This window comes from Haliaeetus albicilla, chromosome 18 (assembly GCF_947461875.1).
Source record: "Haliaeetus albicilla chromosome 18, bHalAlb1.1, whole genome shotgun sequence".
Taxonomy (NCBI): Eukaryota; Metazoa; Chordata; class Aves; order Accipitriformes; family Accipitridae; genus Haliaeetus; species Haliaeetus albicilla.
This window is the reverse complement of record NC_091500.1, coordinates 29,548,086-29,560,326: the sequence shown is the minus strand read 5'-3', so window position 1 is coordinate 29,560,326 and position 12,241 is coordinate 29,548,086. Positions and strand designations below refer to the sequence as shown.

The window sequence follows — 12,241 nt, the reverse complement described above, 5'->3', positions numbered from 1 at the left end:
CCCGGGGAAGCGGGGGGGTCTCGCGGGGGTCCCTACCCCTGCCGGTGTCCCCCAGAGGCCCCCCACATCCCCCTTGTGTCCCCCCCACGTCCCCGTGTCCGCGTCCCCCCACATCTCCCCGTGTCACCCATGTCCCCCCATGTGCCCTCATGTCCCCCAAAGTCCCCCCGTGTCCCCCCATGTCCCACGTCCCCCCACGCCCCCCCAAGCCCCCCCATTCCCTCCCCACGCCCCCCCATGTCCCCTCCCGACCCCTGACCCGACCCCAGAGAAGCCAAAGGTCACAGGTAACCCCGCCCATCGGGGGGTCGTGACCCGCTTAGGGGTGTGGCGAAGCACGGCTAGCGAAAACGCTTCCGGTCATGTGGTTGGCGAGCCAGCCAACCACAGGGTGAAACCGGCAGAGAGGTTACGTCAGCGCTTCCCTGGTCACCATGGGAACTGCGCCGCCCCCTCGGCTTCCGGGAGTGCGGCGCGGCGGTGACGGACGGAATGCGTGTCCAGTCAGCAACCTCTTCAGGAAGGGCGGGAAAGGCCGGCCCGCCCTCCGCTCTCAGACGCGCAGCGATTGGTTATGTCGGGCTCGAGTTCGCCCAGTCAACCCGGCGGGGCGGTGGCTGGCGGCGTGATTGACAGCCGAGCAGCCAATCAGCGGCGGCCGCTCTTCCGGCTCCACGTCGGCAGCGGCGAGCGCAAAATGGAGGCGCTGATCCTGGTAGGGGGCGGCTGGGGCCGGGGGGGGGGGGGGGCGAAATGGGGGCCGATGGTGGGGGGAAAGGGGAGCGAATGGGGGGCTAGGGGGTGAGTGGGGGGCAGTGAGGCGGTAAATGGGGGTCGCCGGTTGGGGTACGTGGGGGGTGATGGGGAAGGCAGTGGGGTAAGTGGGAGGGGGTAAATGGGGGGGTAGATGGGGCAAATGGGGGTGTAAATGGGGTAAATGGGGGGGTGAGTTGGGGGGATAGTGAGGGGGTAAGTGGGGGGTGCTGGTGGGGTAAGTGGGGGGGCAGTGGGGGTAAATGGGGGGCAGTATGGGGGGGTAAAAGCCAGGGTGGCACTGGAGGTAAATGGGGGGGGGCAATGAGGGGGGTAAATGCCAGGGTGGCAACGGGGGTAAGTGGGGGGCTTCTCCCTGCCCGTGGGGGTGGCAGTGGCAACCCCCCCCCGCCCCGTGGTGGCCTTGTCCTGCCTGTCGGGGTGACAATTCCCAGGGTGGGGGGTGACCATCCCCACCAGCGGTGTCCACAGGGTCCCCGCTGGGGCCGGGGGTGGCCGTGGGTGGTGGCCGTCGGGGGTGGCCATCGGTGGTGGCCATCGGTGGCCTGGCAGCGCCCGGGGCGAGGTTCTGTCCTACACTCCGGCTGTGGCTACGGGCAGTCAGTGCATCACAGAACTTGGTCCCGGGAGCTTGGGAGCACCCAGATCGACGGGGACAGGGACAGGGATGGGGACAGGGACACCCCCCCCCTCCCCGGCCTGACCCTGCAGCGGCCACCGCCCGGGACCCCCTCACCAGGATGGGGGTGCCAGACACAGGCTCCTTCCCGGTGTCCTCGGTGCCACCGTGGTGGTTTTTGGGTGACAGGGGGGTGGTGCGGTGCCACAGGGTGTCCCCCCTGGCTGGGCTGGGGGTGGCCCTGTCCCTGGGAACGGGGTGGCAGCGGGGTGATGGTGGTCGTGTCCCCGCAGGAGCCGTCGCTCTACACCGTCAAAGCCGTCATCATCCTAGACAACGATGGCGACCGGCTCTTTGCCAAGGTGAGGGGCAAGAGGGGGTGACAGTGACACACAGGGTGCGGGGATGGGGACAGGGATGGGGCACCGCCCCAGGGAGACGTGGGGACAGGGGGACACAGCCGTGGGGATGCTCGGTGGCACTGGGAGGGCTGGGACGTGATACAGGGCAGGGACACAGAGACCATGGGGAGCACGTTGGGGTGGCGTGTGGCACAGACAAGGGGACATTTGGTGGTGCAGGGCAGGGACAGGGGCGTGGGGACAGGGTTGGTGGCCTGGAGCAGGGTGATGGGAGCTCCTTGGGGCAGGGGGAGGGTGTCCCAGGTCCCCACGTGCCACTGTCCCCGCAGTACTACGACGACACGTACCCCAGCGTCAAGGAGCAGAAAGCCTTCGAGAAGAACATCTTCAACAAGACCCACCGCACCGACAGTGAGTGTTTCGGGGACGGGGACGTGTGTGTCCCCGGGGGGGGGGCTGCCACCCCCGTGGGGGTGTGCAGGGGGGCCACGGGGGTGACGCCCGGCTGTGTCCACAGGCGAGATTGCGCTGCTCGAGGGGCTGACCGTCGTCTACAAGAGCAGCATCGACCTTTACTTCTACGTCATCGGCAGCTCCCACGAGAACGAGGTGGCTGGAGACACCCAGGGGTGGGGTGGGGGACACAGCCAGGGGTGCCAGGGCAGGGGAGGACACCCAAGGGTGGTGGGTTGGGGACACCCAAGGGTGGCAGGCTGGGGACGTGGAGGGATAACGGGACAAGGAGGGGGGTATCTTGGTGTACCAGGGCAGGGGACACAGAGGGGATGTGCAGAAAGGTCCCAGGACAGGGAGGGGACATAGAAGGTGCCACCAAGCCGGGGGGGGGGCCACCTCGGGGTGCCCCTGTCTGGCAGTGCCACTGTGTGACCCCGCTGTCCCCCAGCTGATGCTCACGGCCGTCCTCAACTGTCTCTTCGACTCGCTCAGCCAGATGCTGCGGTACGATGGGTCCTGGGAGGGCACACAGGCTCCTGGGGGGCACCTGTTGTCCTAGAGGGGTGGCACCTGGGGTCCTGGGGGGGCACCCATGGTCCTGGGGGGTCACCTGTGGGTCCTGGGGGCACCTGTGATTCCTGGGGGGGTGGCACACAGGCTCCTGGGGGGTCACCCATGCGTCCTGGGGGGGTGGCACACAGGCTCCTGGGGGGCACCTGTGAGTCCTGGGTGGCACCTGTATTCCTGGGGGAGGGCATCTCACAGTTCCAGGGGACCCCAATGAGCTCTGGCATAGGTTGGGGGGGCCCAGCAGGCACCTGGGGGGCCATGGGTGCCTGGGGGGGGGGGGGTCCTGTTGCTGGGGGGGGGCCCGTGGGTGCTGAGCGGGCTGCGCCCTACCCCCCCCCCCCCCCCCAGGAAGAACGTGGAGAAGCGGGCGCTGCTGGAGAACATGGAGGGGCTCTTCCTGGCCGTGGACGAGATCGTGGATGGCGGGTGTGTGTCCGTGTCCCCCCCACTCCGGGGTCTGTCGTTACCCCCGGCTGCCCAGGAGCCATGCGGCGGGGGTGCTGGATGCTGACGGGTCTCTCTTTCCCCCCCCCCAGCGTCGTCCTGGAGAGCGACCCCCAGCAAGTGGTACATCGCGTGGCTGTGCGGGTACGGGGGCGCCGTGGGGGGGGCACAGGGAAGCTGGGGTGGGCGTGAGGAAGGGAGAGGATGATGGAGGGGCGATGGGTGCCCCCCCTACCCCAGGCACCCACCTCCCTCTGTGTTTTGCAGGGTGAGGACGTGCCCCTCACGGAGCAGACGGTCTCGCAGGTAGGGCCCGACCCCCCCCGGGATCCCCCCGGGGTTGGCAGTGCCCCCCTCCCACCTCTGAGCCCACCAACCAGGGTAGCTGCCTATGCCCGTGGGTGTCCCCAAGTGTCACCTGGGTGTCCCTGGCTGCCCCCAGTGTCCCCATATTGCTCCCCATGCCCCCCCCCAGTGTCACCTGGGTGCCCCTGGCCCCCCCCCCCCCCGGGACAGCTCCCCACATCTCCCATCCCCACCTTGGTGCCCACGGGAGCCCCTGGGTGCCCTTGGGCCCCCCAGGACCCATGGGTGCCCTGTGCCTGACGCTGCCCGCCCCCCACTTCCACAGGTGTTGCAGTCAGCAAAGGAGCAGATCAAGTGGTCGCTGCTACGCTAGCGTGGCCCCCCCCTCCTCGGCACCCCAACATGCCAGCCCCCCCCAGAAATCCCGTGTGCTGCCTCATCTCTCCCTGCGCCGGCCGTGGTCTGTGCCAGGGGGGACCCAGGTGTCTGGGTGGGGGGGCCGGGGGGGGGGTCTGGTGCCCCCCCTTCAGTAAAGGGGGGGCCCCTTGCTTGCCTGGGGGGGGATACACACGTGGGGGACACACAGAGGGGATGGGGGGGGCAGGTGTGTAAGGGACGCATGGATGGGGAGGGGCGACATGTGGGGACACACCTGGGGGACATGGACCCCCCCTGGGCCCCCCCCCAGACACGAAACCACAAGTTCAAACCTCATCATTTATTGGGGCAAAGCCGGGGAGGGGGGGGGACGGACCATGGAGAGAGGCAGATGCAGGGGAGGGGAACGGGGCTCTGCGTTCCCCCGCCAAATCCCACCCCCCCCACCTGCTATTGCTTTGCTTAAATCACAGTATTGACTTGAGAGGGGGAGGGACTAAGAAAATGGGGGGGCCAGTGCCAAGTGGGGGGGGGGGGGCAATAAGGGGTGTGTGTGTGCAGTGAGGGGGGGGCAGTGCAAGATTTGGGGGGGTCCACAGTGCCAGTTGTGGGGCAGTAAGGATGCAGGGGGGTAGTGCCAAGTGTGGGGGGGCTGTAGTGATAAGGGGGGGCACAGTGATAGCGGGGGGGCACAGTGATGGGCGGTAAGGCTGGGGAGGGGGGCACAGTGATAGTGGGGGGTGATAAGGATGGGGGGGTCACAGTGGTGGGGTGTGCTGGGTTTTGGGGTGGGGGGGGTCACAGTGATGGGGCAGTGCCAGGGGACCTAGGGCAGTACCAGGGTTTTGGGGGGGGGGGCACAGTGCTTGTGGGGCAGTACTGGGGTGGTGGGGTGGGGGGGGGCACTATTTACAGGGTGGGGGGTGCCCCGGCCCCCCGCATTATTGCAATGGGCTGGGCCCGGAGGGGGGCCCCGGGGGGGGGGGGGGCGGGGGGGTGATGGGTGCCCTCCCCGGGGCATGTGCGGGGCTCGCTGCCCTCAGTGCAAGAGGTCATGGCTTGGGGCTGGGGGGGGGCACCCTTTTGGGGGGGGGACGACACCCTCTTTGGGGGGGGGATGGGGAGGGGGGGGGCTCCCTTCCCTGTGAGCCATCACTGATTGCTTAGCGGATCCCTGAGGTGCCGGGGGGGGGAGCTGTTTGGGATACCCCCCCCCCCCCCACTACTCTGGACCCCCCCCGTCCCACCCCAGGGTGCTGGGGGTCCCCGTCCCCACGGGAGTTGTGCAGTGGGGCCCGGGGGGGTGGGGTGGGGAGGGCTCATCGCTTTCCTGCCAAATATCCCAATTCCAGTTAAAAAAATAATCGCTGAGCCCAAAAAGCAGCAGGGGGGGTGGGGGGGAGGGCGGAGTATGGGGGGGGGCTGTTGCCAGGGGACGGTTGCTGGGAGACGGTTGCTAGGCGCAGGTCCTGGGTGCAGCTCGTTGCTAGGGTCGGTTGCTAGGTACCATTGCCGGGCGGGGTTGCTGGGGCGGGGCAGGGGTGGGGGGCGCGGTTGTTGGGCTCAGTTGCCGGGTGCAGCTGCCAGGGCCCGTTGCCGGGCGCGGTTGCCGGGTCCCTTTGTCAGGTTGCTAGGCAACCATCACCGTGTGTACCATCACCGAGTTCGTTGCCAGGTAACCGTTGCCACGTACCGTTGCCACGTGCGGTTGCTGGGTAACCATTGTCAGGTCGTCGTCATCGTCGCTTGGTCCCCGTTACTGGGTACCGTGGATGGGCACGGTTGCTAGGTAACCGTTGCCGGGTGCAGTTGCAGGGTTGCCAGGGAATGGTTGCTGGGTGCAGGGGCCCGATCCCGTTGCCAGGCAACTGCTGCTGGGTCCCGTTGCTAGGTAAACATCTCCCGGTTGCCAGGCAACCACTGCTCAGAGGGTTGCTGGGTAACCCTGGGTGCCCGTTGCCGGGCAGTCCTGTTGCCAGGTAACCATTGTCAGGCAGGTTGCTAGGTAACCGTTGCCAGGGGTGTGGGGGTTGCTAGGTGGGTTGCCAGGTAACTGTTGCCGGGCAGATTGCTGGGGGTGGGTCTTGTTGCCAGGTAACTGTTGCCAGGGGGGATGTTGCCAGGCAGATTTCTGGGTTCGTAACCGTTGCCGGGTAACCATTGGTGGCTGGTTGCTAGGATACTGTTGCCAGGTAACCTTTCTGGGGGGTTTCCATTGCCGGGTAACCACCGGGACCCCGGTTGCGCGGCAATGGTTGCTGGGTTGTGCTGTGAAGTTGCCGGGTGACCGTTGCCGGGTGGTTGCCGGTCGCGGTTGCTGGGTAACGGTTGCCAGGTAACAGCCCCGCCCCCTCCCCGGGAGTCCCAGGTGATGATTGGGTACCGGTTGCCGGGCGGTTGCCGGTTGCCATGGCGGGGATGGGGGGGGGGTGTCAATAGGGGGAGAAGAGGAGGGGGGCGTGGGCGGGGCGCAGGGGCCCAGGGGCGGGGCGTAGCAGGGCGGGTGCCAGGGGGGGGCCGGGCAGGAGGGGGGGGCCGGGGGGGCGCAGGGCCAGCGGGGGGGCGGCCATGGCGGCGGCAGCGGCCGCCAGGGCCAGGGGGGGCGGGAGCAGCCCCCCCCCCGCCAGCGCTTTCGGCAGCTCCTTGGGGAAGGGCAGCGGCGCCTGCGGGAGGGGGGTGAGGGGGGGTCAGTGACGGGGGTGGCACCCCCGTAGCCCCGGCACTGCCCCCCCCCAGCCCTATGGGGCACCCTGTAGGTACTCCAAGGGCCTCCTCTGCCCCATAGGACTCCCTAGAGATACTCTCAAGCCCCACGGGGCACCCTATAGGTACCCTCAGTTCCCCCCCCCATGGAGATACTTTGACACCCTATAGGCACCCCAAGACCCCCCCCCATGGGGCACCCCCTGCCTCCAAGGTCCCTTCAGGGCACCCTATAAAGACCCCTGAGCACCCTACAGATACCCCTGGGCACCCACCTGCCCCACGGAGCACCCCCAAGGTATCCCCAGCCCCCCCCACCCTAAGGCGTACCCCCAGGACACCCTATAGATCCCCCCCAGTTCAACCCCCTGCCCCATAGGGATGCCAGGACACCCTATAGATCCCCCCACTTCACCCCCCTGCCCCATAAGGACCCCAGGACACCCTATAGATACTCTGGGCCCCCCCCCAGACCCCCCACTCACCAGCTCCGGGGGGGTCCGGGGCTTCTTGTGGCGGCTCAGCAGTGGGTTGGGTTTTCCGGCCACCCCATCCCGGTGGCGCCGGCTGGAGATGTGCTGGGGGAGGGGGGGGCAGGGGGGGCTCAGTGGGGACCCACGATTATGGGGGGGGGGGCAGGGGGAGTCCTCCTGGGGGTGTGATGGGGGCTCAGGGAGTCCTGGGAGGGGGGGTTAGGGGAGTCAAGTGGGTCTGGGGGGGTCCCAAAAGCATTTGGTGGGGGGGCTGGGGCCTCAGGATGGTTTGGGGGGGGTCCCATAGGGTTCTTGGGGGTCTCATAGGGTCTTTGGGGGTCCCAATGACCTCAGGAGGGGTTGGGGGAGTCCCATGAGGGTCTGGGGGGGTCCCAGGGGTCTCATGGAGGTTTGGAAGGTTCTGGAGGGGTCTCAGAAACGTTTGGGGGGGGCCTGGGGGGAGGTCCCAGGGGTTCTTGGGGGTCCCAACGGACTGGGGAAGGTCGGGGAGGGGTCCCACGGGGTCCAAGGGAGGGTTGGGGTTCCCTGGAGCAGTTTGGGGGTCCCAGCGGGTGGGGGGAGGTTTGGGGGTCCTGGGGTACCTGCTTGAGCTGGAGCTCGGAGTTGAGGCGGACATTGCAGATCTGGCAGTGGAAGGAGCGCTCGGGGGCCTCGGCCGGGGGGGTCCCCGCAGCCCCCCCCAGCCGCGGGAAGGCACGGATGGGCCCCAGCCCGCTGCGTGCTTCCACCAGCGTCTTGTGCTTCGTCCCTGGGCACATGGCAGGGGGGGGGTGTCACTCTGTGTCCCAGGACCCCCCCCTGCACCCAGAGAACCCCCCCGGGACCTCCCCAGGACCCTCTGTGCCCCCCAGGACCCCCCTGCACCCCCAGAATTCCCAAGACACCCCCGTGCACCCCCCCAACCTCTGTGTGCACCCCAGACCCCCCCCCCAGGACCCCCTCTGCACCCATAGGACCTCTGTCCCCCCCCCATGTCCCCCAGTGCCACTTGATATCCACCCACGTGCCCCCATACCCCCCCTGCAATGTCACCCAGGTCCCCCAGACCCCCCCACGCCCCCTGTGTCCCCATGTCCCTTGTGTCCCCCAGACCCTCCCCTGTTCCCCTGTCCCCTCCTGCCCCCCCCCAGTGTTGTGTGTCCCCCCCCCCATGTCCCCCACCTTTGTTGTGCGCCTCCAGCTGCGAGAGGGAGTTGACGGCCACCTTGCAGAGGGCACAGTACAGCAGCCGCTTGGCCTTCGCCTTCTCCTCTTCCTCCTCCTCGCCCCCCGGTCCCCCCCGTGCCCCCCCCGGCGCCTCCGTGGCCACGGCCGGGGGGGGTGCAGGGGGCGAGGGGGGTCCGGGAGCACCAGGGGCTGCGGGTGCCAGGGGCTGCTCGCCTGCGGGCACAGGGAGGGTTAACAGGGGCACCCTTGGGACCACCACCCCGGATTGGGGGGCACGGCGAAGGGGGGGGATACGACACCCAGGCGTCCTTGGCAGGGGGCATGAGGACGCGTGGGGACACCCCGGGGTACAGGAACCCACCTGTGCGATCGGGCGTCTCACTGGCCGGGGTGGGCGAGGGGCCGGGGGGGTCTTGGGTGTCGCCGGTGTCCCCCCCCCGGCGGGCGCGGGCGGCCTCCAGCCCCTTCAGGCGCCGCGCGTGCCGGTTCCCCTGGTAGTGCGCTGCCGCCTGGCTCTGGGGACACCGCGGGGACACTGCGTCACCCCGGGCACCCCAGAGACACCCCCCCATTCTGAAGACACTGTCACCCTGGGGATGCGGCACCTCACGGACATCCCCCCCCAAGCCTGGGGCTGTGGGACACCCCAGGGACCTCCAAAGCTGGGGACCCCCAAGCCTGGGGACAAGAGTCACCCTGGGGACCCCCAACCCTGAGGACACGGGACACGATGGGGACCCCAAACCCTGGGGATGAGTGTCACCCTGGGGACATGGCACCCCAGGGGTCGCCCACTGTGGGGACCCCTAACCCTGGGGACATGGGACATCCTGAGGACCCCTAACCCTGGGGTCACAGCACCCCAGGACCCCGGACATGGGACACCATGGGGACCCACAAGCCAGGGGATGCAGGACACCATGGGATCCTGGCACCCAAGGGCCCCCCAACCTGGAGACCTCCACCCTGGGGGAGATGGGACACCCTGGGGACCCCCGAATCCTGGGGACAAGAGTCACTCTGGAGACCCTCAACCCTGAAGACATGGGACACGATGGGGACCCCCCACCCTGGGAACACGGCACCCAAGGGCCCCCCAACCCTCAGGATATGGGACACCTGGGGACCCCCAACCCTGCGGATGAGTGTCACCCTGGAGACCCCCACCCCTGGGGACATTGCACCCCACCATGGGGACCCCAACTCTGAGGACATGGGACATCCTGAGGACCCCTAACCCTGGGGTCACAGCACCCCAGGACCCCAGACATGGGACACCATGGGGACCCACAAGCTGGGGGACACAGGACACCATGGGATTGTGGCACCCAAGGGCCCCCCAACCTGGAGACCTCCACCCTGGGGAAGATGGGACACCCTGGGGACCCCCCCCAACCTTGGGGACAAGTCACTCTGGAGACCCCCAACCCTGAGGACATGGGACACGATGGGGACCCCAAACCCTGGGAACACGGCACCCAAGGGCCTCCTGACCTGATGACCCCCACCCTGGGGACACAGGACACCCTGGGGACAAAAGTCACCCTGGGGACCCCAAACCCTAGAACATGGGACACAATGGGGACCCCAGACCCTGGGAACATGGCACCCAAGGGGCCCCCAACCCTGGGGACGAGTGTCACCCTGGAGATCCCCACTCCTGGGGGACATGGCACCCCAGGGGCCCCCATTGTGGGGACCCCCAACCCTGGGGACATGGGACATCCTGAGGACCCCTAACCCTGGGGTCACAGCACCCCAGGACCCCGGACATGGGACACCATGGGGACCCACAAGCCGGGGCACACGGGACACCATGGGATCCTGGCACCCAAGGGCCCCCCAACCTGGAGACCCCCACCCTGGGGGAGACAGGACACCCTGGGGACCCCCGAATCCTGGGGACAAGAGTCACTCTGGAGACCCCCAACCCTGAGGACAGGGGACATGATGGGGACCCCTCACCCCTGAGAACATGGCACCCAAGGCCCCCCCGACCTGAAGACCCCCACCCTGGGGACATGGGACACCCTGGGGACCCCCTCACCCTGTGGACCCCCCACCCCGAGGACATGGCTCCCAGCACACCCAGCGCTGGGGTTGGACCCAGGTGGAGGGACCCAGGCATCCGTGGTTGGGGGGGCTGGGGGGGTCCTAGGTGCCTAGGGTGGGGGGTCCCACGCTTGGGGGGGGGTCGGGGTGGGGGGTCTCACCTCGGAGTTGAAGCGGATCTGACAGACGCTGCAGGCGATGACGGGGCGCCGGGGTTTGGCCAGCGCCGGCCCCAGCACCGCCTTCGGCACCGGCTCCATCTGCGGCACAGGGTGGGGGGTCGCATCCTGCCCGGGGGGGGGCAGCACCCATAACACCCCCCCTCCCCACTTCCCAATCCATCCCAGCACATTGGGTGCTGGGGGGGGGCACAGCAGCGTGGGCAGTGGGTGCTGTGGGGTCACCATGGGGCAGGGAGGGGGCCACGGGGGGGGGGCACAGGAGATGCCGGGGGGGGGCAGCGCCGTGGATCAGCCCCCCCCGCCCCATTCCGTAGCAGCTCAGGAATCTCTCCCTGCCCAAACCCGGGGGACGGGCCCCGCCCGGCCGCCTGCCCCCCCCCCGCCCCGTTCTGCCCCCCCTACCCCACCGCACCGGGGGAGGGGGGGAGCCCGGGGGTCCCTCACCGCGGGTGGGGGGGGGGTCCCGGCCGGGCCCTGCCTCCCGCCTCCCCGCTCCGCTCCCCATTACCCCGAGCGCGGCGGCGAGGCCCGGTGCGGCGGGGGGGGGGGGGGGGGGGGTAGCGGTAGGGGGGGGGCTAATGGTGGGGGTCCGGTACGGCGGCCGGGAGGGGGCGGGGCTTTTTCCGCCCCCGCGGCTGCTCCTCATCGGCCCGGGACCCCGCGGGGCCACCGTAGGACCCTTCCCGGCCGCCGTAGCGCCCCCGGCCCGCGGTGCCCCGGTGCTTTTTCCCCATCCCCGTTTCCCCCCCCCGTCCCCTCCCCCCCCCCCAGGACTCACCCCGGGCAGCGGCGGCAGCAGCCGCAGGGCAGCGGCGGCGGCGTCGGGCAGGAGGAGGCGGCCGGGGGGCGGCCCCAGCGGCCCCGGGGCCCGCAGCATCGCCCGGCCCGGCCTGCGGGGACGTGGGAGGGGGGGGACGGACACGGCGGGGGGGGGCGGTCAGCGGGGAGCCGGTACCCACTGCCCCCCCCCCGCGTCTCACCCCCCCTCACAGGGTTCCCCGATCCCCCGTGGGCTGCGGGTTGTTACCTGCGGGGACCCCCCCCAACCCCTCCTCCCGGTCCCGGTTGTCCCCGCGTGTCCCCGTTCCGCGTGGTGTGTGTCCCCCCCCCCGCCGCCGCCGCGCCCGGCCCGGCCAATGGCGCCGCGCAGAAGTGGGGCAGCCGCCGGCGGAGGAGGAGGAGGAGGAGGAGGAGGAGGAGGAAGGCGCATGTTACACGCGTGTCCCCGGCCACGCGTGACACTCAGCCCCCCCCTCCCCAGCCCTCTCCCCCCTCATTCGCGTATCCGCTGTCACTCACGTGTCCCCCCGCGCGTCTCCCACCCCCACGCGCGTCCCCACGGCTCCGGGCTCGCGGCGGCGCCGAGCCGGCAGCGCACGCGCACAGCGGGGCGTGCCCACGCACATGTCGGGACACGCGTGTGTGGGTGGCGGGGGGGGGGGGTCTGGGGTTTGTGTGTGTGTGGGCGGGGGGAGGGCGGTTACCACGGCAACGGGACCCCACCCCCGCCCACGCACGCCTCGCGCCGTGGGGAGGGGGACGGGACACGGGTGGGGGAAGGGGCTGGGTGAAACTGGGGGGGGGTGTTGGGTTACGATGGGGGGACAGGGAGGCCGCGGGGGGGGGATAAATTATTGATGGCTGACGCGTCCCGGCTGCTAATGAGGGCGGTAATGGTGTCACCCGACACCCCTGCACACGCGTGTGCGCTCAGCCGTGCCCCCCCCGTGTCTC

General features: G+C 69.6%; 2 protein-coding genes across 5 annotated transcripts in view; one reads left to right on the top strand and one right to left on the bottom strand.

The window, feature by feature from the left end:
• Positions 1-11,928, bottom strand: part of LOC138689806 (zinc finger protein 385A-like) — a 282,741-nt gene extending 270,813 nt beyond the window's left edge. For 2 of the 4 annotated variants that reach the window (XM_069806276.1, XM_069806277.1), the window contains exons 1-4: positions 11,545-11,732; positions 11,286-11,397; positions 10,487-10,585; positions 8,635-8,788 (exon numbers count right to left, since the gene is read on the bottom strand). In XM_069806276.1, coding sequence (XP_069662377.1) covers positions 8,635-8,788; positions 10,487-10,585; positions 11,286-11,397; positions 11,545-11,717 — 538 coding nt within the window. In that variant the 5' untranslated portion in view covers positions 11,718-11,732. Of the gene's footprint in view, positions 1-4,694; positions 6,573-7,097; positions 7,191-7,687; positions 7,855-8,267; positions 8,487-8,634; positions 8,789-10,486; positions 10,586-11,285; positions 11,398-11,544; positions 11,733-11,806 lie in introns of those variants that run through there. The other 2 variants (XM_069806274.1, XM_069806275.1) reach the window with 2 other exon arrangements.
• COPZ1 (COPI coat complex subunit zeta 1) lies at positions 495-3,948 on the top strand. The gene is made up of 9 exons (XM_069806239.1): positions 495-715; positions 1,687-1,755; positions 2,085-2,166; positions 2,273-2,364; positions 2,660-2,715; positions 3,130-3,207; positions 3,318-3,369; positions 3,493-3,531; positions 3,857-3,948. The coding sequence occupies exons 1-9, from the start codon at positions 575-577 to the stop codon at positions 3,902-3,904; spliced, it is 657 nt and encodes a 218-aa protein (XP_069662340.1). The 5' UTR covers positions 495-574; the 3' UTR covers positions 3,905-3,948.
• Positions 11,929-12,241: the final 313 nt, after the last annotated feature.